This window comes from Cyprinodon tularosa, unplaced genomic scaffold, assembly GCF_016077235.1.
Source record: "Cyprinodon tularosa strain WSP-4 unplaced genomic scaffold, ASM1607723v1 ctg560, whole genome shotgun sequence".
NCBI lineage: Eukaryota > Metazoa > Chordata > Actinopteri > Cyprinodontiformes > Cyprinodontidae > Cyprinodon > Cyprinodon tularosa.
This window is the reverse complement of record NW_024039297.1, coordinates 597,495-620,000: the sequence shown is the minus strand read 5'-3', so window position 1 is coordinate 620,000 and position 22,506 is coordinate 597,495. Positions and strand designations below refer to the sequence as shown.

General features: G+C 45.8%; 1 protein-coding gene across 1 annotated transcript in view; it reads left to right on the top strand.

The window, feature by feature from the left end:
• Nucleotides 1-22,506, top strand: part of rapgefl1 (Rap guanine nucleotide exchange factor (GEF)-like 1) — a 43,108-nt gene that overhangs the window by 6,388 nt on the left and 14,214 nt on the right. Inside the window, exons 3-5 of the mRNA XM_038305689.1 lie at nucleotides 9,575-9,653; nucleotides 16,061-16,226; nucleotides 22,385-22,482. Coding sequence (XP_038161617.1) covers nucleotides 9,575-9,653; nucleotides 16,061-16,226; nucleotides 22,385-22,482 — 343 coding nt within the window. The remainder of the gene's footprint in view (nucleotides 1-9,574; nucleotides 9,654-16,060; nucleotides 16,227-22,384; nucleotides 22,483-22,506) is intronic.

The window sequence follows — 22,506 nt, the reverse complement described above, 5'->3', positions numbered from 1 at the left end:
GTCGCTGCGTTGATGGACGTCTGTTTGGATGAGTTCTGATGGAAACGGGTCGCTGCGTTGATGGACGTCTGTTTGGATGAGTTGTGATGGAAACGGGTCGCTGCGTTGATGGACGTCTGTTTGGATGAGTTCTGATGGAAACGGGTCGCTGCGTTGATGGGCGTCTGTTTGGATGAGTTCTGATGGAAACGGGTCGCTGCGTTGATGGACGTCTGTTTGGATGAGTTCTGATGGAAACGGGTCGCTGCGTTGATGGGCGTCTGTTTGGATGAGTTGTGATGGAAACGGGTCGCTGCGTTGATGGACGTCTGTTTGGATGAGTTCTGATGGAAACGGGTCGCTGCTTGATGGGCGTCTGTTTGGATGAGTTCTGATGGAAACGGGTCGCTGCGTTGATGGGCGTCTGTTTGGATGAGTTGTGATGGAAACGGGTCGCTGCGTTGATGGACGTCTGTTTGGATGAGTTCTGATGGAAACAGGTCGCTGCGTTGATGGGCGTCCGTTTGGATGAGTTCTGATGGAAACGGGTCGCTGCGTTGATGGGCGTCTGTTTGGATGAGTTCTGATGGAAACGGGTCGCTGCGTTGATGGACGTCTGTTTGGATGAGTTCTGATGGAAACGGGTCGCTGCGTTGATGGGCGTCTGTTTGGATGAGTTCTGATGGAAACGGGTCGCTGCGTTGATGGGCGTCTGTTTGGATGAGTTCTGATGGAAACGGGTCGCTGCTTGATGGGCGTCTGTTTGGATGAGTTCTGATGGAAACGGGTCGCTGCTTGATGGGCGTCTGTTTGGATGAGTTCTGATAAAAACGGGTCGCTGCGTTGATGGGCGTCTGTTTGGATGAGTTCTGATGGAAACGGGTCGCTGCGTTGATGGGCGTCTGTTTGGATGAGTTCTGATGGAAACGGGTCGCTGCGTTGATGGGCGTCTGTTTGGATGAGTTCTGATGGAAAGGGGTCGCTGCGTTGATGGGCGTCTGTTTGGATGAGTTCTGATGGAAACGGGTCGCTGCTTGATGGGCGTCTGTTTGGATGAGTTCTGATGGAAACGGGTCGCTGCTTGATGGGCGTCTGTTTGGATGAGTTCTGATGGAAACGGGTCGCTGCGTTGATGGGCGTCTGTTTGGATGAGTTGTGATGGAAACGGGTCGCTGCGTTGATGGGCGTCTGTTTGGATGAGTTCTGATGAAAACGGGTCGCTGCGTTGATGGGCGTCTGTTTGGATGAGTTCTGATGGAAACGGGTCGCTGCGTTGATGGGCGTCTGTTTGGATGAGTTCTGATGGAAACGAGTCGCTGCTTGATGGGCGTCTGTTTGGATGAGTTCTGATGGAAACGGGTCGCTGCGTTGATGGGCGTCTGTTTGGATGAGTTCTGATGGAAACGGGTCGCTGCGTTGATGGGCGTCTGTTTGGATGAGTTGTGATGGAAACGGGTCGCTGCGTTGATGGGCGTCTGTTTGGATGAGTTCTGATAAAAACGGGTCGCTGCGTTGATGGACGTCTGTTTGGATGAGTTCTGATGGAAACGGGTCGCTGCTTGATGGGCGTCTGTTTGGATGAGTTGTGATGGAAACGGGTCGCTGCGTTGATGGACGTCTGTTTGGATGAGTTCTGATGGAAACGGGTCGCTGCGTTGATGGGCGTCCGTTTGGATGAGTTCTGATGGAAACGGGTCGCTGCGTTGATGGGCGTCTGTTTGGATGAGTTCTGATGGAAACGGGTCGCTGCGTTGATGGGCGTCTGTTTGGATGAGTTCTGATGGAAACGGGTCGCTGCTTGATGGGCGTCTGTTTGGATGAGTTCTGATGGAAACGGGTCGCTGCTTGATGGGCGTCTGTTTGGATGAGTTCTGATGGAAACGGGTCGCTGCGTTGATGGGCGTCTGTTTGGATGAGTTCTGATGGAAACGGGTCGCTGCTTGATGGGCGTCTGTTTGGATGAGTTCTGATAAAAACGGGTCGCTGCGTTGATGGGCGTCTGTTTGGATGAGTTCTGATGGAAACGGGTCGCTGCGTTGATGGGCGTCTGTTTGGATGAGTTCTGATGGAAACGGGTCGCTGCTTGATGGGCGTCTGTTTGGATGAGTTGTGATGGAAACGGGTCGCTGCGTTGATGGGCGTCTGTTTGGATGAGTTGTGATGGAAACGGGTCGCTGCTTGATGGGCGTCTGTTTGGATGAGTTGTGATGGAAACGGGTCGCTGCGTTGATGGGCGTCTGTTTGGATGAGTTGTGATGGAAACGGGTCGCTGCGTTGATGGACGTCTGTTTGGATGAGTTCTGATGGAAACGGGTCGCTGCGTTGATGGGCGTCTGTTTGGATGAGTTGTGATGGAAACGGGTCGCTGCGTTGATGGACGTCTGTTTGGATGAGTTCTGATGGAAACGGGTCGCTGCTTGATGGGCGTCTGTTTGGATGAGTTCTGATGGAAACGGGTCGCTGCGTTGATGGGCGTCTGTTTGGATGAGTTGTGATGGAAACGGGTCGCTGCGTTGATGGACGTCTGTTTGGATGAGTTCTGATGGAAACAGGTCGCTGCGTTGATGGGCGTCCGTTTGGATGAGTTCTGATGGAAACGGGTCGCTGCGTTGATGGGCGTCTGTTTGGATGAGTTCTGATGGAAACGGGTCGCTGCGTTGATGGACGTCTGTTTGGATGAGTTCTGATGGAAACGGGTCGCTGCGTTGATGGGCGTCTGTTTGGATGAGTTCTGATGGAAACGGGTCGCTGCGTTGATGGGCGTCTGTTTGGATGAGTTCTGATGGAAACGGGTCGCTGCTTGATGGGCGTCTGTTTGGATGAGTTCTGATGGAAACGGGTCGCTGCTTGATGGGCGTCTGTTTGGATGAGTTCTGATAAAAACGGGTCGCTGCGTTGATGGGCGTCTGTTTGGATGAGTTCTGATGGAAACGGGTCGCTGCGTTGATGGGCGTCTGTTTGGATGAGTTCTGATGGAAACGGGTCGCTGCGTTGATGGGCGTCTGTTTGGATGAGTTCTGATGGAAAGGGGTCGCTGCGTTGATGGGCGTCTGTTTGGATGAGTTCTGATGGAAACGGGTCGCTGCTTGATGGGCGTCTGTTTGGATGAGTTCTGATGGAAACGGGTCGCTGCTTGATGGGCGTCTGTTTGGATGAGTTCTGATGGAAACGGGTCGCTGCGTTGATGGGCGTCTGTTTGGATGAGTTGTGATGGAAACGGGTCGCTGCGTTGATGGGCGTCTGTTTGGATGAGTTCTGATGAAAACGGGTCGCTGCGTTGATGGGCGTCTGTTTGGATGAGTTCTGATGGAAACGGGTCGCTGCGTTGATGGGCGTCTGTTTGGATGAGTTCTGATGGAAACGAGTCGCTGCTTGATGGGCGTCTGTTTGGATGAGTTCTGATGGAAACGGGTCGCTGCGTTGATGGGCGTCTGTTTGGATGAGTTCTGATGGAAACGGGTCGCTGCGTTGATGGGCGTCTGTTTGGATGAGTTGTGATGGAAACGGGTCGCTGCGTTGATGGGCGTCTGTTTGGATGAGTTCTGATAAAAACGGGTCGCTGCGTTGATGGACGTCTGTTTGGATGAGTTCTGATGGAAACGGGTCGCTGCTTGATGGGCGTCTGTTTGGATGAGTTGTGATGGAAACGGGTCGCTGCGTTGATGGACGTCTGTTTGGATGAGTTCTGATGGAAACGGGTCGCTGCGTTGATGGGCGTCCGTTTGGATGAGTTCTGATGGAAACGGGTCGCTGCGTTGATGGGCGTCTGTTTGGATGAGTTCTGATGGAAACGGGTCGCTGCTTGATGGGCGTCTGTTTGGATGAGTTGTGATGGAAACGGGTCGCTGCGTTGATGGGCGTCTGTTTGGATGAGTTGTGATGGAAACGGGTCGCTGCTTGATGGGCGTCTGTTTGGATGAGTTGTGATGGAAACGGGTCGCTGCGTTGATGGGCGTCTGTTTGGATGAGTTGTGATGGAAACGGGTCGCTGCTTGATGGGCGTCTGTTTGGATGAGTTGTGATGGAAACGGGTCGCTGCGTTGATGGGCGTCTGTTTGGATGAGTTCTGATGAAAACGGGTCGCTGCGTTGATGGGCGTCTGTTTGGATGAGTTCTGATGGAAACGGGTCGCTGCGTTGATGGGCGTCTGTTTGGATGAGTTCTGATGGAAACGGGTCGCTGCGTTGATGGGCGTCCGTTTGGATGAGTTCTGATGGAAACGGGTCGCTGCGTTGATGGGCGTCTGTTTGGATGAGTTCTGATGGAAACGGGTCGCTGCGTTGATGAGCGTCTGTTTGGATGAGTTCTGATGGAAACGGGTCGCTGCTTGATGGGCGTCTGTTTGGATGAGTTCTGATAAAAACGGGTCGCTGCTTGATGGGCGTCTGTTTGGATGAGTTCTGATAAAAACGGGTCGCTGCGTTGATGGGCGTCTGTTTGGATGAGTTCTGATGGAAACGGGTCGCTGCGTTGATGGGCGTCTGTTTGGATGAGTTCTGATGGAAACGGGTCGCTGCGTTGATGGGCGTCTGTTTGGATGAGTTCTGATGGAAACGGGTCGCTGCGTTGATGGGCGTCCGTTTGGATGAGTTCTGATGGAAACGGGTCGCTGCGTTGATGGGCGTCCATGTGGATGAGTTGTGATGGAAACGGGTCGCTGCTTGATGGGCGTCTGTTTGGATGAGTTCTGATGGAAACGGGTCGCTGCGTTGATGGGCGTCCATGTGGATGAGTTGTGATGGAAACGGGTTGCTGCTTGATGGGCGTCTGTTTGGATGAGTTCTGATGGAAACGGGTCGCTGCGTTGATGGGCGTCTGTTTGGATGAGTTCTGATGGAAACGGGTCGCTGCTTGATGGGCGTCTGTTTGGATGAGTCCTGATGGAAATGGGTGGCTGCTTGATGGGCGTCTGTTTGGATGAGTTCTGATGGAAACGGGTCGCTGCGTTGATGGGCGTCCGTTTGGATGAGTTCTGATGGAAACGGGTCGCTGCTTGATGGGCGTCTGTTTGGATGAGTTCTGATGGAAACGGGTCGCTGCTTGATGGGCGTCTGTTTGGATGAGTTCTGATGGAAACGGGTCGCTGCTTGATGGGCGTCTGTTTGGATGAGTTCTGATGGAAACGGGTCGCTGCTTGATGGGCGTCTGTTTGGATGAGTTCTGATGGAAACGGGTCGCTGCTTGATGGGCGTCTGTTTGGATGAGTTCTGATAAAAACGGGTCGCTGCGTTGATGGGCGTCTGTTTGGATGAGTTCTGATGGAAACGGGTCGCTGCGTTGATGGGCGTCCGTTTGGATGAGTTCTAATGGAAACGGGTCGCTGCGTTGATGGGCGTCTGTTTGGACCTCCTCCAAGGGTCCAGTGAGCTGATGGAGCCAGAACCTCCTCAGAATCTGCAGAGGATCTTGGGCGTCTGGACGGTTTGAGCTGCAGGTTCTTCCTCACCAGGCAGGTTTCACCTGCTGAAGGTGGAAAGGTCTCTACTGGCGGAGACCCCGCCCTCTTTCAGTGACACCCTGCGCTCTGATTGGCTCCCTGACCTGCATTCTGACTGAACCACTTTTAAGCTTTATATCCAGACAGAAACAAAACCTGCTGCAGGGGGGAAACTTTCCGATGACATCACTTCCTGCAGCTCAGAACTGGGAACAGATGATAGACCTTGAAAACGCCTGGAAAACACCTGGAAAACACCTGGAACATGACAGCTTCCCTCCAGTCAACTGAAAGCAAACACAGCCTGTTACAACATGTTACGTAACGAAGGGCCTGATTGGCGGGAGGGCGTGTCCAGGCAGGTGCTCAGGTGGGGCGGTGTCACGGCATGAAGCGCAGGGTAAACAGGGCGGCTTCCAGGAGGACCCGCTGGCTTTCAGCTGCAGCAGTTCAGGCAGAAAATCCAGATCTTCTCCCAGAGACACAAACAAAGCGCAGAGGAGGAGAATGTTTGTGTGTTCGGCCTCCAGGAAGTCTAATTAAGCCTCCTTCTCAGGCTCTAATTAGACGTTTCAGTGTTTGGGTTTTTTTTAGTCAACAGTAAACTGAAAGTTTTAGTCTGAAATCTTCATGAGAAACATGGAACTCTACTAAACTAAACAGGATCTCTTCACAAGCATAAATATGCAAACTTTAACTTTTATTTTGATTTAATCATTTGAATGTTTCAATTCTATTCAGTTTATTTCTATAGCTCGAATTCACATCATGTCATCGCAGGTCACCAGATCATCCAGTCAGATTGATTCAAAGTTTTCTATCTAAGGAAAACCAGCTGATTGCATCGACTCATTGACTCTTCAGCAATCCCTCACACTAAGCATGCTTGTAGCGACAGTGGAGAGGAAAAACTCCCTTTGAACAGAAAGAAACCTCCAGCAGAACCAGGCTCAGTGTGAGCGGCCATCTGCTGAGGCCGACTGGGGTTCAAGGAGACAGAAGCAGACGTAGAAAAAGAAGCATAGATACAAAAGGCAACTGTCAACCAGCCCCGTCCAGGAAACACACAGCCAGGCAGACGAGCTCCGAGCCAGCTCCCATGTCAGAGGATGAAGAGAGCACATCCAGTTAGTCACATTCAGAGAAACAGGACTACACTGGAAAACAGGCCAAGCTCCAACATCCTCATTTTTTATTATCCCACTTCGATCTGGTCTGATTTCCTTTGTCCCACTGAGAGAAAAATGAGTCAGACGTCTGAAAACATCAGATCTGCTTCCCAGGAGCTCAGAGCGATCAGGATGTGGGGTCGTTTGAACCTTTTCATCCCTGACTGGACCATGATCTTCTCCTCATTCCTCCCCGTGAAGCTGGAGCCCCATCCCTGGCAGCAGATGGTGACATAATGAGGGTTTGAATCTGTCTGGATGTTCTTCACACCTTCCTTTGGTTTCAAATCGTTTCACAAAGCGAGGAGACGAGCGGATCCGTGTGGGAGGAAGGTTTTCTTCAGAGAAGCGCTCCCACTCGTTTACCTCTCTGCATGCTTTTACCTCCACTCCTCCTCCTCCTCTTCGTCCACCGTATGGACCTTCATGCTGTGTGTGAGCAGAGACAGAAGAGGCTCTTCTTGTTCCCATGGCAACCAGCTCTCTGAGAGACGCCGGGAGAGAAGGAGGAGTGGGAGGAAGAACGCGGCAGCTGGGAAAACCTCCAGCTGCTCCACGTGAGCGATGGATGGAGGATCATCATGTGCTGTCACAGAATAGAACCGGGTCGGTACCGAGGTCGGACTCTACCGTCCCTCTGCTTTGTCCCGCAGAAGGACGACCTGCTGGAAACCAGACGCCAGCCTCTGCTGGGAGGACGGTTATTCTAACACTGCCCAGCAGGACCAGAACCGGATAGGATTTGATCCTATCCGGACCTGGTCCTGCCAGGTCCCGGACCTGTTCCAGGTCCGGGACCTGGAACATGGCAGGTCCGAGCAGGACCAGAACCGGATAGGATCAGGTCCCGGACCTGGAACATGGCAGGTCCGGGCAGGACCAGAACCGGATAGGATCAAGTCCCTGACCTGGAACATGGCAGGTCCTGGCAGGACCAGGTCCGGATAGGATCAAGTCCCGGACCTGGAACATGGCAGGTCCTGGCAGGACCAGGTCCGGATAGGATCAAGTCCCGGACCTGGAACATGGCAGGTCCTGGCAGGACCAGGTCCGGGACTTGATCCTATCCGGACCTGGTCCTGCTCGGACCTGCCATGTTCCAGGTCCGGGACCTGATCCTATCCGGTTCTGGTCCTGCCCAGACCTGCCATGTTCCATGTCCAGGACCTGATCCTATCCGGTTCTGGTCCTGCCAGGACCTGCCATGTTCCAGGTCCGGGACTTGATCCTATCCGGTTCTGGTCCTGGACATGGAACATGGCAGGTCTGGGCAGGACCAGAACCGGATAGGATCAGGTCCCGGACCTGGAACATGGCAGGTCCGAGAAGGACCAGAACCGGATAGGATCAGGTCCCGGACCTGGAACATGGCAGGTCCGGGCAGGACCAGAACCGGATAGGCTCAAGTCCCGGACCTGGAACATGGCAGGTCCGTGCAGGACCAGAACCGGATAGGATCAAGTCCCGGACCTGGAACATGGCAGGTCCTGGCAGGACCAGGTCCGGATAGGATCAAGTCCCGGACCTGGAACATGGCAGGTCCTGGCAGGACCAGGTCCGGATAGGATCAAGTCCCGGACCTGGAACATGGCAGGTCCTGGCAGGACCAGGTCCGGATAGGATCAAGTCCCGGACCTGGAACATGGCAGGTCCTGGCAGGACCAGAACCGGATAGGATCAAATCCCGGACCTGGAACATGGCAGGTCCTGGCAGGACCAGGTCCGGATTAGGATCAAGTCCCGGACCTGGAACATGGCAGGTCCGGGCAGGACCAGAACCGGATAGGATCAAATCCTGGACCTGGAACATGGCAGGTCCGGGCAGGACCAGAACCGGATAGGATCAGGTCCTGGACCTGGAACATGGCAGGTCCAGGCAGGACCATCCTGGTTGACCCCAGCTGGTTCTGCCTTGGTGAAAACTCCAGACCTTAATTTCCGGACCATGTTGGGTCTCCTGGTTCCCATCGGACCTTGTTTGAGCCATTTGTTCAGAATAGACTGTTAGAACTGGGTTAGAACCGTAGGTCTGGCTTTAGTCCAGTTCTGGACTGACTTTGGTTCATTGAGACATTTCCAGACTAAAGTTCTTCAGTTTATCTATTTTTTCTCTGCAGGAAATGGTTCTGGTTCGAATGGACTGATGGTCTAACTGGGTCCTACTTTTAGCTGGTAGACCGGGTTTTGGTTCTTTTAGAACCTTTCAGACCGAATCCTGAATCAGTTCTGGTTCAGATTCATTTCCTGTCTTATGTTTTCCTGGTTTGGAGTTCTGGGTTTCGGACCAGACTGCTTCCAGAGAAAGTTCTGACTGAATGAACTGGGTCCTTTGTTGTTTTTGCCTCTGAGCCGAACCGGATCAGTACCGATCAGGTCCGTATCGGTTTCCCTTTGGACTCGGTTTGATAGAAATCCTCCTGTCTGGATCGACGGTTCTAAATGTTTTATCTTCCCTGCAATAAGACGACCAGAACCTGTCAGACAGAACCGGGCCGAATTGCTGTGGCAGATCGGTTCTGATCCGGTTTCCTGTAGAAGACACTCATGATTTCTTTCTCTTTTTTTTTTTATCAGTTTCTTCTTCTTCTCTCACATTTCCATCTCCATCCTCTCGCTGTTGGCACCGTGTTGTTTCCATGGTAACTGCCTGCAGAGAGGTGGGCCTGGGCTGGACCCGCCCACTGCAGCATGGCTCCTGCTCTCACACACAGGGAGCAGCGTGTATTTCAGTCACTCTGACCACAGGTTTGCTGCTGTAAATTACAGCCGCCTCTCTGCAGGCTGAACGTATAATCAGAGCCCGGTTCTGGATCAGAACCATCCAGCTCAGGTTCTGTTAGAACCCTCCTCTATTTGCAGCTGCTCTCTAGAAGCTCTCTGCATGTCTGAATGCAGTTTTTCTCTCTGACTTCGGGGCTGAAATGTTTGAAATGCTGATGCTGCCTTCAGGTACACTGTGTACATTTAACCTTTCTGTGTTTGTGTGCAGAAACCCTGCTGGATGACTTCATGTTGACACATCCCATCTTCCTGACGGCGGACAGGCTCCAGCAGGTCCTGCTGCAGCAGTATCCTTCTCCTCCACATGCTCTGACTGAACCAAAGCGCTCATGGCGCTGCGGCGCCACGTGCGCACACCCAGGTTCACGCATGGGTGTGCTCAGTGCGAGCGGAATGAGGGACGAGCTTCTGGTTTGATTCTGAGGGTGTTAACGGCTGCAGGGCGTGTTTTCCCTCCTCCTTGCCTGCAGGCTGACGCTGCCAGGTTGTCCTGCCCCACCTTCTCTCCATTTGTTTTGTTCCAGAGGAGTGAGAAGGGAACATTCCTCCTCGGAGCCTGATCCTGAACGCCCTTCGCTGTGACAGAACCTCTGTTACACTTTGATTTGTCTTCAATCATAGCAGGTTTAAAGAGCAAACTTCAGATGCTGGGAGATGTTCAGAAGGTATCTGATCCGGATCCCAGAGCCTCCCTGAAGGAAACCAGACACACTGCACTGGGCATTCTTAAAATAGGTTTATTTACCTGCCCTTAATTTGAGCAGGTAAATAAAATGATTTGCCAAATAAAAAAAACAATAATTAGATAATATGCACTAACTACCTTAACATTTTGGGGTTGTTTGCGTCCCCAGATGATCCTAGGAGGTATGATATCTGGGGCATTATGCCCCTGGTAGCGTCTCCCATAGCAAAATGTTCGTAGGCGACGGGTTAGACGGGTCAGAGGCGGGCAATTCCAGTTCCTGAGGGCCGGTATCCTGCAACTTTTAAAAGTGCCTTTGGTTCGACGCACCTGATTCAAATAATTAGCTGATTGAGACACTGGCGGAACTGAATGCATTCTTAGGAGGTTACTCAGCAATTTTATTCAGGTGTGTCGGACCAAGGATGGATCTAAACCTTGCAGGATAGCGGCCCCCAGGAACTGGAATTGGCCACCCCTGGACTACGAGCAGCACAGAAGACCTTCATGGAGAGAGTTAAATCAAGGTCCATGACATTGACAAACATGGAGCAGCCAGGGCCCCAACATGGAGCCAGGCCTGGGGTCGGGGCGCAGCTCCAACAGTGGGCCCGACCTCTAGAGGATCCACCTCCAGCAGAGGGATCCGCAGGGTTCAGGTGCAGGGAGGACTGGGTGGCGTCCATTCAGGGTGCCTCGATGACCAGGTCTGAGCATGCAGCTGCTGGCTGTAGAGACGTGGAACGTCACCTCACTGAGGGGGAGGAGCCTGAGCCCGGTCCGATGGAGAGGTTCTGTAGGAGCAGGATGATCAGTGCAACTAACAATCATTTTGCAAAGTGTTTAATCAGAGGATTCTTTTTTGCGATAAATAATTGGATAGCCAAAGGTTCCTTAAAGGGTTCATAGAATGATTCTATCTGGGATGATAGAATGATTCTATAGGGTATCTGGTGCTTCAGGTCTCTAATAGGGTGATAGAATGATTCTATAGGGTATCTGGTCCTTCAGGTCTCTAATAGGGTGATAGAATGATTCTATAGGGTATCTGGTCCTTCAGGTCTCTAATAGGGTGATAGAATGATTCTATAGGGTATCTGGTCCTTCAGGTCTCTAATAGGGTGATAGAATGATTCTATAGGGCATCTGGTCCTTCAGGTCTCTAATAGGGTGATATAATGATTCTATAGGGCATCTGGTCCTTCAGGTCTCCAATAGGGTGATAGAATGATTCTATAGGGTATCTGGTCCTTCAGGTCTCCAATAGGGTGATAGAATGATTCTATAGGGTATCTGGTCCTTCAGGTCTCCAATAGGGTGATAGAATGATTCTATAGGGTATCTGGTCCTTCAGGTCTCCAATAGGGTGATAGAATGATTCTATAGGGTATCTGGTCCTTCAGGTCTCCAATAGGGTGATAGAATGATTCTATCGGGTATCTGGTCCTTCGGGTCTCCAATAGGGTGATAGAATGATTCTATAGGGTATCTGGTCCTTCAGGTCTCTAATAGGGTGATAGAATGATTCTATAGGGTATCTGGTCCTTCAGGTCTCTAATAGGGTGATAGAATGATTCTATAGGGTATCTGGTCCTTCAGGTCTCTAATAGGGTGATAGAATGAGTCTATAGGGTATCTGGTCCTTCAGGTCTCTAATAGGGTGATAGAATGATTCTATAGGGTATCTGGTCCTTCAGGTCTCTAATAGGGTGATAGAATGATTCTATAGGGCATCTGGTCCTTCAGGTCTCTAATAGGGTGATAGAATGATTCTATAGGGTATCTGGTCCTTCAGGTCTCCAATAGGGTGATAGAATGATTCTATAGGGTATCTGGTCCTTCAGGTCTCCAATAGGGTGATAGAATGATTCTATAGGGTATCTGGTCCTTCAGGTCTCCAATAGGGTGATAGAATGATTCTATAGGGTATCTGGTCCTTCGGGTCTCCAATAGGGTGATAGAATGATTCTATAGGGTATCTGGTCCTTCGGGTCTCTAATAGGGTGATAGAATGATTCTATAGGGTATCTGGTCCTTCAGGTCTCTAATAGGGTGATAGAATGATTCTATCGGGTATCTGGTCCTTCAGGTCTCTAATAGGGTGATAGAATGATTCTATAGGGTATCTGGTCCTTCAGGTCTCTAATAGGGTGATAGAATGATTCTATCGGGTATCCGGTCCTTCAGGTCTCTAATAGGGTGATAGAATGATTCTATCGGGTATCTGGTCCTTCAGGTCTCTAATAGGGTGATAGAATGATTCTATAGGGTATCTGGTCCTTCAAGTCTCTAATAGGGTGATAGAATGATTCTATCGGGTATCCGGTCCTTCAGGTCTCTAATAGGGTGATAGAATGATTCTATCGGGTATCTGGTCCTTCAGGTCTCTAATAGGGTGATAGAATGATTCTATAGGGTATCTGGTCCTTCAGGTCTCTAATAGGGTGATAGAATGATTCTATCGGGTATCTGGTCCTTCAAGTCTCTAATAGGGTGATAGAATGATTCTATCGGGTATCCGGTCCTTCAGGTCTCTAATAGGGTGATAGAATGATTCTATCGGGTATCTGGTCCTTCAGGTCTCTAATAGGGTGTGTAACATTGGTTGGGCTGAAAATGGCATATAAGCTGTTCTATGAGCCCTAATGCAGCCTGGTTAAAAGCCCTAGAATGAAACCACAGCTTTTCTTCCTTTTATGGTTTGATCATTATTATTTAGATGAGCTGTGCTCTGATTGGTTGGTTTACAACGAGGGAAGCTGCTGAGCAAAGACGCATCATAGCAACAAGCACTCACTCACTGAAACATCTTACTGAAACAGACGGCCTCTTTTTCCCAGACATGTCCTACTTTTCATACCTAAAAAAAAAATTCCGGGGGGGGGGGATTTGAAAATTGTTCGAGATTTTGGTCGCCTACAGTGCAGCATTTCGTCGAAACAGGGAACCAGCGGGGGATGGAGCTACTGAACCCGACCCGGTGACGGTAGCTTGGACAACGGCGGCCCCGCGTTCCCCCCCCCCCTGCCTTAACGGGCAGGCAGGGGAAGCGTACAGTCACCGGGTCGGGTTTGGTTGCTCCGCCCCCCTTTGGGGTCCGGTCCATAGATATGCTAGCATTGCTATCAGCAGCTTAGCCACAGAATCATACTTCCTGCTGCGGTTGAAGATTTTTAAAGCTGTCTTCGGTAAAATGCTTCGAGCAAACGAACAGCTGAGCATCAAACTTTGCAGGGATCCCTGAACCTCTATTCATGTTCCTGGGCCGTGAACCAATCGGCTGGTCTGGATGCTAATTTCGGGGCAGAACAAAATAAGGCAACATCCCCGAGTTTACGTCGACTCGGTGCTTCGTTTGGATTCGCCCGTTTCATGACGGAAGTTTGATTTGCAGAGATCAAAGGAGGAGTTGATGGGGTTTGAACTTCTCTGAACGTCCGTTTCACCCACTGAACCATCGTTATTCATCCATGGAAACAATGGAAACTGGGTTTCTTTCTATGACCCCTTTAAAAAGGACTTTTTACAAAATGAAATCAGGTTAAACTAAAAGTTTTCCACTTGAGGAGCTCTGGAAAGAGCAGATTGACAGATGAAAATGTTTCTTTATATTAAATGCAAAACGTTTTTTTTTTTAATTTTTGTATAATTCTGCTCAAGGTAACTCAGTTAAAGACATGTTTTAGTGTCTCTGCTCTCCAGTTAATGATTAATTAATTACTAAATTAGTTGACGATTATTTCAATGATCAATTAATCCCCAGTACTCTGATTAGTTAAGCCCTGGTTTAAACCCACGCTGGAAGTTTTCTCGCTGCCCTTCCTTCATTTAATGAAACTATACGCAGATCCAGGAACATGATGGGACTGATGTTAAAGGAGACCGTGCCGAGCGTCGGTATGTTCGGCATCTACCAACCTTCCCTGAGGCTCTACAGCCTCCAGCGCTTTGTGTTCATCAGCTACGCCTAACTAATGACTCAGGCTGGAACAGAAAGGCGGCCGACCGGTCAGCCCACATTTTTAATGCGGACCCTGGAAGCTGATCAGATCTGCAGGTGGAAATCTAAAGCTTCCCAGATGATGAGCAGCTGATTCTCATCCTGCCTGTTTCTCATTCATTCCTGCTCCAAAAGTCACAGAACAGTGAAGTTTAACACCAAGAGGCTATGGAAGCAAATTGTTACCATATTTCAAATGAAAAAGCATTTCCAGAAATGCTTTTTAATTTTAAGAATGTGGCTGCATTGTATTAGCCTGACGTAGTCCTCCTCAATTCTAGTCAGAATATGAGTCTGATGCTGCTCCATAGAGCTGTGATTATGGGGCGTGTTTCGAACGAATCAGGAAAAAAAATGCCTCTGCACTCAATTGGATAGACCTACAACCAATAAGAGCAACGGAGTGCGTGACGTATGTTAAGCGAGGCATAGTTGTTGTCAACAAAAATCAAAGCATGAAGTTGCACGTCTAGAATAAGATGATGAGCCTTGATCGCGTTTCTCTGTTCCTCTTTTAAAATTAATTTGCTGTCGATATCTTCTAGAACAGACCTAATAGCAGAATCTACTCACCTAAACTCTCCAGCGGCAGCCATTGTTGTTGTCTCCCAAGCGTGCTTTGGTGACGTGGTTGATTACGTTACTGTTGATCATCTGTCCATCATCGTATAAAGCCCGCCCTGACAATTTGATTGGATCACCAGAGAGTGGGCGATCATATTCGCGCTACTATGGAGCAATGCCAGACCGAACTTCCCGACCTCAAACCTTGTGGGCGGGACTAAGTTCGGAATGGCACCCAGGCTAACATTGTATGACTCATCAATCATCCTTTTTGCATTTTAATTTTCTTCTTCTAGACTGCTCATCCTTTTACTTAATTAAAATGAAAAAGACATTTGAGATTCATTTTTTTCAAAATGTAGCCCAGCAAATAAATACCAAAATTCAATTTGAAATGTAAACTTTTAAAAAGCATTTCAAGAAATGCTGCATTGTTTTTTTTATTCTTTTTAATTTTTTTTTTAATGTTTTTTTAATTATTATTATTATTTTTTTTTTATATGCTGCATTGTTTGACTATACAAGATGGGTAGCCCGGTCAGCAAGGACCCGAGGAAGAGCGGCTGCTTTTTATTTTTTCAGTTATGGACAGTAGCCTACTTTGCTGGCAGACCATGAAAAAGAAAAAGCAATGCCCGCTGTGTTTTCTCCTTGATTATGGCATTAAAATGTGCAGCCTTAAAGAATAAAATGCAAATAGGATGATTGATTACTAATTTCATTTATGATTCAAATAATGCAGCCACTTTCTTAAAATGAAAAAGCATTTCTGGAAATGCTTTTTCATTTGAAATATGGTAACAATTTGCTTCCATGAGAGTCTGAATCATCTCCGCTGTTTCCCTGCTTTTTTCCCTCTCGGTTCCTTTGACTTTAAAAACTGTTGATAAGCTCTTAGTTCACATCTGCGCTGGGATGAAAACCGCTAGTTTTCTCCATCAGTCGGCGTGAATCCTCCCCCACAGGGAGATGGAGAGGAAGAGCGGGATGTGGGCGTTTGGAGTGAAAGAAATGGACAGAAATAATCTTCTTTTGTTGTGTTATAAAGATGGATGAACATCAGCTGAAAAGGACACTTTCAGGATCCCTCATGCAAACACGTGCATCCGTCTCCATGCAGATTAAACAGCGCAGACCAGATTATTGCAAGCCAAGAATATCTGAGCTGCACAGGAAATGTAGCTGAAACTGTCAGCATTGTTCAAACGTAGAGCAGAAAAACGCGTCTCATCAGGCAGAGAGGAAGGAGCACAGAGAGGCAGCTGGAGGAGAGTCTGCAGTGTAATGTGGGTCATCATGGTGGCGTCTCTCTCTGAGCTGAAAGACGCTCCTCCTGCTGGAACACAGAGCAGGGATGCAGGTTTATATGGAAATGCTCTGGGTTTAAACTGGTCTGAGCTTCAGAATGGAGCTCCAGCCGTGTTTCCGCCTTAACGCTACACCAGATTCACCTTGGAGGCGGATGGAGGAGGCGGCGAGCGGAGAGATGGAGAGGCGCAGATGAGCGCAGCAGAGAGGAAGCAGGCCGTGTTGAACATGGCCTTCAGGTACCTGGACACCTACAGAGAGCTGCTGCAGGAGGAAGGAGAGCGCAGCAACAGCTTCCCAAAGGTACCATGTGACACCCATGATCAGCAATAGTCAGAATGATTCCAGGTCACATCTTCCCAGCAGCCATGACTCTGCTTTAACGATGCAGATATGAATAAAGTGACCAGATTCCTGAATCCAATCAGGAAAAATTTAAAGACAAAAATACATACATTTCATCAAAATGAAAATAGGACACAGGAACAGTGATGCTTTCATTCATTTTTACATATTTGTTAATATTTAAACAAAAAAAATCTACTGTAAAATCCAGGAATGCAGCGCTTCTGTTTCCTAAAATGTATGAAATTAATCAATAGATAATGTTTATTAGCGCCTTTCTTCCCCCTCCTTCTTCTTTTCTCTCTACCTGATCTCTGTTTTACTTGAAGTAGATTTTTTTCCTTCTTTTCCATTAATGTTCCTATTTTCCTCAGCTCTCATTCAAACTTCTTTCTTTTTTTCATAAAGGTTTATTACGTTTTCAAAGTGCAACATACATAAATCATACACCGGAGTATAAAGCATACATATATTTAATAAATGCATCAAAATAGTTTCCCAAAATATCAAAAAATGCCAGATTAGTCTTAGGAGGAGGTTTTTCGACTCACAAAACAAAAAGCACTCGTGGATAATTTTCTTGTTTCAAAATAGGGGTGTTTTCTTTACTTATAAAAAATAACAGAAATATTCTCAGAGTTGACTTACAAAAAATTCAAATATAAAGTTAAGTGATGTGTGTGAAAAAACAATCAGATCCGCCTCATCAGCTGCTTCTACTTGTTAATCTCAGCAGGAGGCGGACTGACCAGGAAGAGGGTCAAAGCAAAACCAATACAGAAACAAATAAACAATAGCTCTACCATTCACACAACCTTAGAGCTTTAACATTAATAATTTAGCAAAAAATAAATTAATCTAATTCTTAATAGGCTCCAACAAACGGTTTCACTGCACTGATTATCATTTACACGTTAGGATAGTACTTCCTGTCTATGAAGGAACGGGTGGCATGCTAACAAACTGAGCGGCTATCAGGATCCATCTGAGAATGAGGAATATGATCCAAAACCAGCTGCCAGATATTAAGATTATATCTTCCTCTTCTATCAATCTAACACTAATCTAAAGCTGAAATAATATCCCTTCCAAACACATATTATCTCATCATACATATTATGATTATTATTATTAATATTGTTGTTTTTATCTCACCTGATTAAATACTAAAAAGCCTAATCAGCACAATAATTGGAGCTACAATAAAAACAACCCAATAAATGGACATTAAACCATTGATTATCTCTTCCTCCATCAATATGAGATCATTACAAAAAAATAAAAATCAATCCTCTGGACTTTGTTTCTACAGGGTTTCCGCAGGTCATTAAAAATGATAATTTCTTTAATTAAGGCCTTAATTGGCATTAAAATTAATTGAATGTGTTTATTGTGGCTTTTAAAAATCTTTATTTACAAAAAATGTTTATAAAAAAAATTTTGTCAGTCATATTATATCACGATATATTTGCGTCGCAAACCTGTATGTTCAGAAAAGAAGCTTGAGTCGGAGAAAAAGCTAAAGAATGGGGGAAAAGCAAATTTCAACAAAAGTGGCTGAAAAACGAGGAATTCGGGACCTGGCTGCAGCCTGTCGACGGCTACATGGTGGTGGCATTAAAATCATTTCTAAGAGCATTAAAAAGCATTAAGTTAAAGTTATAAACCCTGTTCTAAGTTTAAAGACGTTTCTCTTCCATCCAGGAAGCTTTTTCAATTCAAAATGTCAGAAATAGCGTTTAGTTCCAGGTTTTATCCAGCAGCCCAACAAAGCCTGGTTTTAGTTTAGAAAACATGCAAATAGAAACGGATGAACGGGTCCCCCCCTTTGGAATGGGGGTCGTTTGGCTTCTTTGTTAGCCTGCAATGCCCCATACCTGTCTATGTCTCTGAAAGGGGGTCAAACTAAATGCTATTTCTGACATTTTGAAATAAAAATCTTCCTGAATGGAAGAGAAACGTCTTTAAACTTTGAAACAAAGTCCAGCGGATTGTTTTTGAACTTTTTTGTACTAATTCTGAACTGGATGATTCAGAATTCTCAAATCATTCAGATCTTGTTTCATTCAGTTTTCCTTTTACTGCCTCTTATTTTTTATAATGAGGAACTTTCATAGATCCAAACAAACTAAGCCTGGTAGTCTATGATCATAAATCACAACCGTAAAGCAACAAAACAACTTATAATTCTACTTAAAATAACTATCTGATGATATAAACTAAAGGTCACCAATCAGTTCTAAAGACATCTTTAGATAAAACTTGTTGATCCTGGAGAACCACTGAACCAGATTAGCTTCAACCATTCTGTTTTATCTGAGTCTATGTCCTCCTGCAGCTGCAGCCAATGGTCTGTCTGACTGTTTGTTGATTAGTTTGGTTTATGTTACATTTCTGCTCCTCATCTTTAGTCAAACAAACACGTCAAAAAGAGCCTTTTTATTATTAACCTGGGAACAAACCAAACATTTATCACAATGATCAGCCTAATTCAGATCAAATTAACAGATTAACACCCTCACCATGACACAGGCAGCGGCGCCTCCAGAAATGTTTCCTAGGGGGGCCAGATGGGGCCACTAAAAATCTTGGGGTGGCCACTGAAACTAAAAGCCATAATTTCAGGGTTTTAATCTACTTTAGTGGTAAACCTGACTTAAGTAAACTCCTCCTCATATCTTGGTTACTGGATTTTTTTATGTTACGTCTCTGGCAGAATGGGATTAAAATGGGATTAAATGCTAAACTGATGCTACTATAATTTACACTGGTGAGTGGGGTGGCCAGTGGAGTAGGGTCCCAGATTTCCAGGGACAGTCCCTGTTTTTGACCACCTGTCCCCGGAAATGTCCCAGATTTTACCGTTTTATGAATGAGGGAGAAATGTTGCATTTTTACTAGGGATGCAGGATATTGGGATTTTGGCCGATATCCGATATTTTAAAACTCATGTAGCCGATAACCGATATCGATACCGATGTTAAAGCTGGACAAAAATAAGCAGTCATTGAAAATACCAGTTTTGTTTTCCATTTCTGACACTTTGAAAAATAATATACTCAAATATATTTTCATATGCTGATATCAAATTGATTTTTTAAAACGCGGTATCGATCTATTTTACTTTCAAAATCTCGTGAAATTTCATCGTTCTGTTACAAACTCTCGTGATATTTTGCAAATTCTTGTGAGATTTTATTAGTAAAATAGATCGATACCGCGTCAATATATCAACATATAAAAATATGGCAAAATTTCGTGAATTTTCGGGGGATTTCGTAGCATAACGATGACATATAGCAATATTTCATTAGTAAAGAGATTGATATGGTGTTTTTAAATGGCCATATATCAGCATATGAAGATATTGGGATATTTTAATGGATCAATATTTTTTCCCTCGTCTTTAGAAGTTTTTAAGTCTGTAAAAAAGAAGTTTTTTTTTTAGACTTTAGAAACTCAGAAGCTGATCAAATATCGGGTTAAATATCGGCGGGGGGGCCGATGTCCGATATTCAGTTTTAAGGCCGATACCGATAGGGGGCCGATTATATCGTGCATCCCTAATTTTTACATAATTATTAACATTTAAACAAGGACAAAGTGTGAAATCCAGGAATGTGGCTCTTCCATTTCCTAATAAAATAATATTAATCAATCAATAGTGGTTATTAATTAGAGCTATCTGATCATTCAGTCTCTGTCTTCTGTGTTCAGGCCAGTTGGCATCAATGAAGAGTCTGTAGGAATTTCACTCTTTTTCCGTTCAAAAAATTTTAAATTAAACTTTTTTATATTTATATACAAATTGAAAAATATTATATATTTTTCTAAATAACTATAAAAATAAATGTCCTCCAGTTGTTTCTACTGCATCATGGTCAGCTGCAGAGCATTGGGTCGCCTCCTGCAGCCTGGATTATAATCTCTCACTATTAAAAAAGTTAGGTTAGATTTTTATATTCAGATTAAATTACAGCTATTAAAACACATCTATAAATGTGGATCATTCTGATGAGCAGCTTAAAGCAGCCACACCAAATATACATGTTTTATTTTATTACACGTTTAGATGAATGAAAAATAATCTCTCAGGGCATAAAAATAATCTGTCCTTAAAAAAAGTCATAGTGAAGTCATATAGAAATACATTTTCACAATCATAAACGTATTTTCTATTCATGTGTTCATAGAAACAGCTGTGCTTTTGTTTTAAATAAGCTGTTATTATTGTGATAGGATATAAATGTAAAGATTATATGATCATATTAATCCCTGCGACAAAAATCCACAACAAAAGGAAAATATTTGGGCAGAAACTGAACATCTACTGGATGCTGATGGGGATTTTTTTAATATGTCAGATTAAATGAGGCGTTCATTTCCGCATGTTTTGCTCCTATAAATTTAATGATAATATAGCGCATTTTCTCCTCGAGATCAGAGGAAGTGGGAGCAGAGCAGGACGAGAGGAGCAGCGGAGGCTTTGAGCAGGAGGTGCTGAGCGGGGGCGAGGCGGGGCGGGGGGCGGAGGATGTGGGAGTTCGGGGTAACACAGGGTAGCTGCGTCCAGCTGTGATAACCAACTTCCTCATCTGTTTTAAAACTGGAGCTTTCTGCTCCTCGTCTATACACTAACAGCTGTTTCTGTGCGCAGAATGCTAACGTGCTCTTTCTACCGTAATAACCGTTTAAATTAGGGATGCACGATATAATCGGCCCCCTATCGGTATCGGCCTTAAAACGGAATATCGGACATCGGCCCCCCCACCGATATTTAACCCGATATTTGATCAGCTTCTGAGTTTCTAAAGTGTAAAAAAAAAAAATAATAAAAAATACTACTTCTTCTTCTTCCTCAAAAACTTCTTTTTTACAGACTTAAAAACTTCTAAAGACGAGGGAAAAAATATTGATACATTAAAATATCCCAATATCTTCATATGCTGATATATTGCCATTTAAAAACACCATATCAATCTCTTTACTAATGAAATATTGCTATATGTCATCGTTATGCTACGAAATCCCCCGAAAATTCACGAAATTTTGCCATATTTTTATATGTTGATATATTGACGCGGTATCGATCTATTTTACTAACAAAATCTCACAAGAATTTGCAAAATATCACGAGAGTTTGTAACAGAACGATGAAATTTCACGAGATTTTGAAAGTAAAATAGATTGATACAGCGTTTTTAAAAATCTATTTGATATCAGCATATGAGAATTTATTTGAGTATATTATTTTTCAAAGTGTCAGAAATGGATAACAAAACTGCTATTTTCAATGACTACTTATTTTTGTCCAGCTTTAACATCGGTATCGATATCAGTTATCGGCTACATGAGTTTTAAAATATCGGCATATCGGATATCGGCCAAAATCCCAATATCCTGCATCCCTAAAAAAATGGATGAAAACATCATTGTCCCCGTTTCCTATTTTAATTTTCATTAACTATATTTATTTTTATCTATGAGCTGGAAATGTCCCCAGATTAGATTAGATTAGAATCTGAACAGCTTTAGGGCTGAGGTTGATGACATTTCACGAGAACACGAGAACTCACAAGTACACATAGTGAGAAACAGCCGCAGACTAGAGCTTTAAGGCAGTAAATGTTTGTTTTTTTCATGCAGCTGCTGATCCACTCAGGGATGATGCAGATTCCTTAAAGATGTAACCGTGGGGCTCATCTGCAGATCTGCTTTAGGCCAGACTCCTTGTCTCTCTCTGTTTGGTATCCACGGTTACAGGGTTCAGTGTTTCTGGGTTTCTGTTGTTTCCAGAACAGGAAACTCCTTCCTGATTGCAGCCTTTCAGTAAAACTGTGTAATCTGCCTCAGAGAATGGGATGCAGTCAGGCCTCAACATGTCTTCCTGATAATTATCAGCCACCTCCAGCATTCACTGTTACAGTAACGCTTCAGAGAGAAGCCTGATGGGAATCTCCAGCACTGGTTCTGAAAGGGACAGAATTCCCTTAAACGTCTGCTGTGCTTCAAATCCTGATCTTATTCTTTGGCCTTTTAGGATCGACTGTGTCCAGGATGACTGGCGATTGTCGCCAGCGTGTCTGAGGTGAATAACGTGTTGCGTTTTCGTGCAGGAGCTGTACTCGTGTGCGGTGAAGGAGCTGACTCGGTACCCCGAGCTGGTGGAGGACGTCCTCAAGCTCCAGCGATGGACCGAGATCCTGCACTGCCCGTAAGAACCAGACTCAGAGCGGCT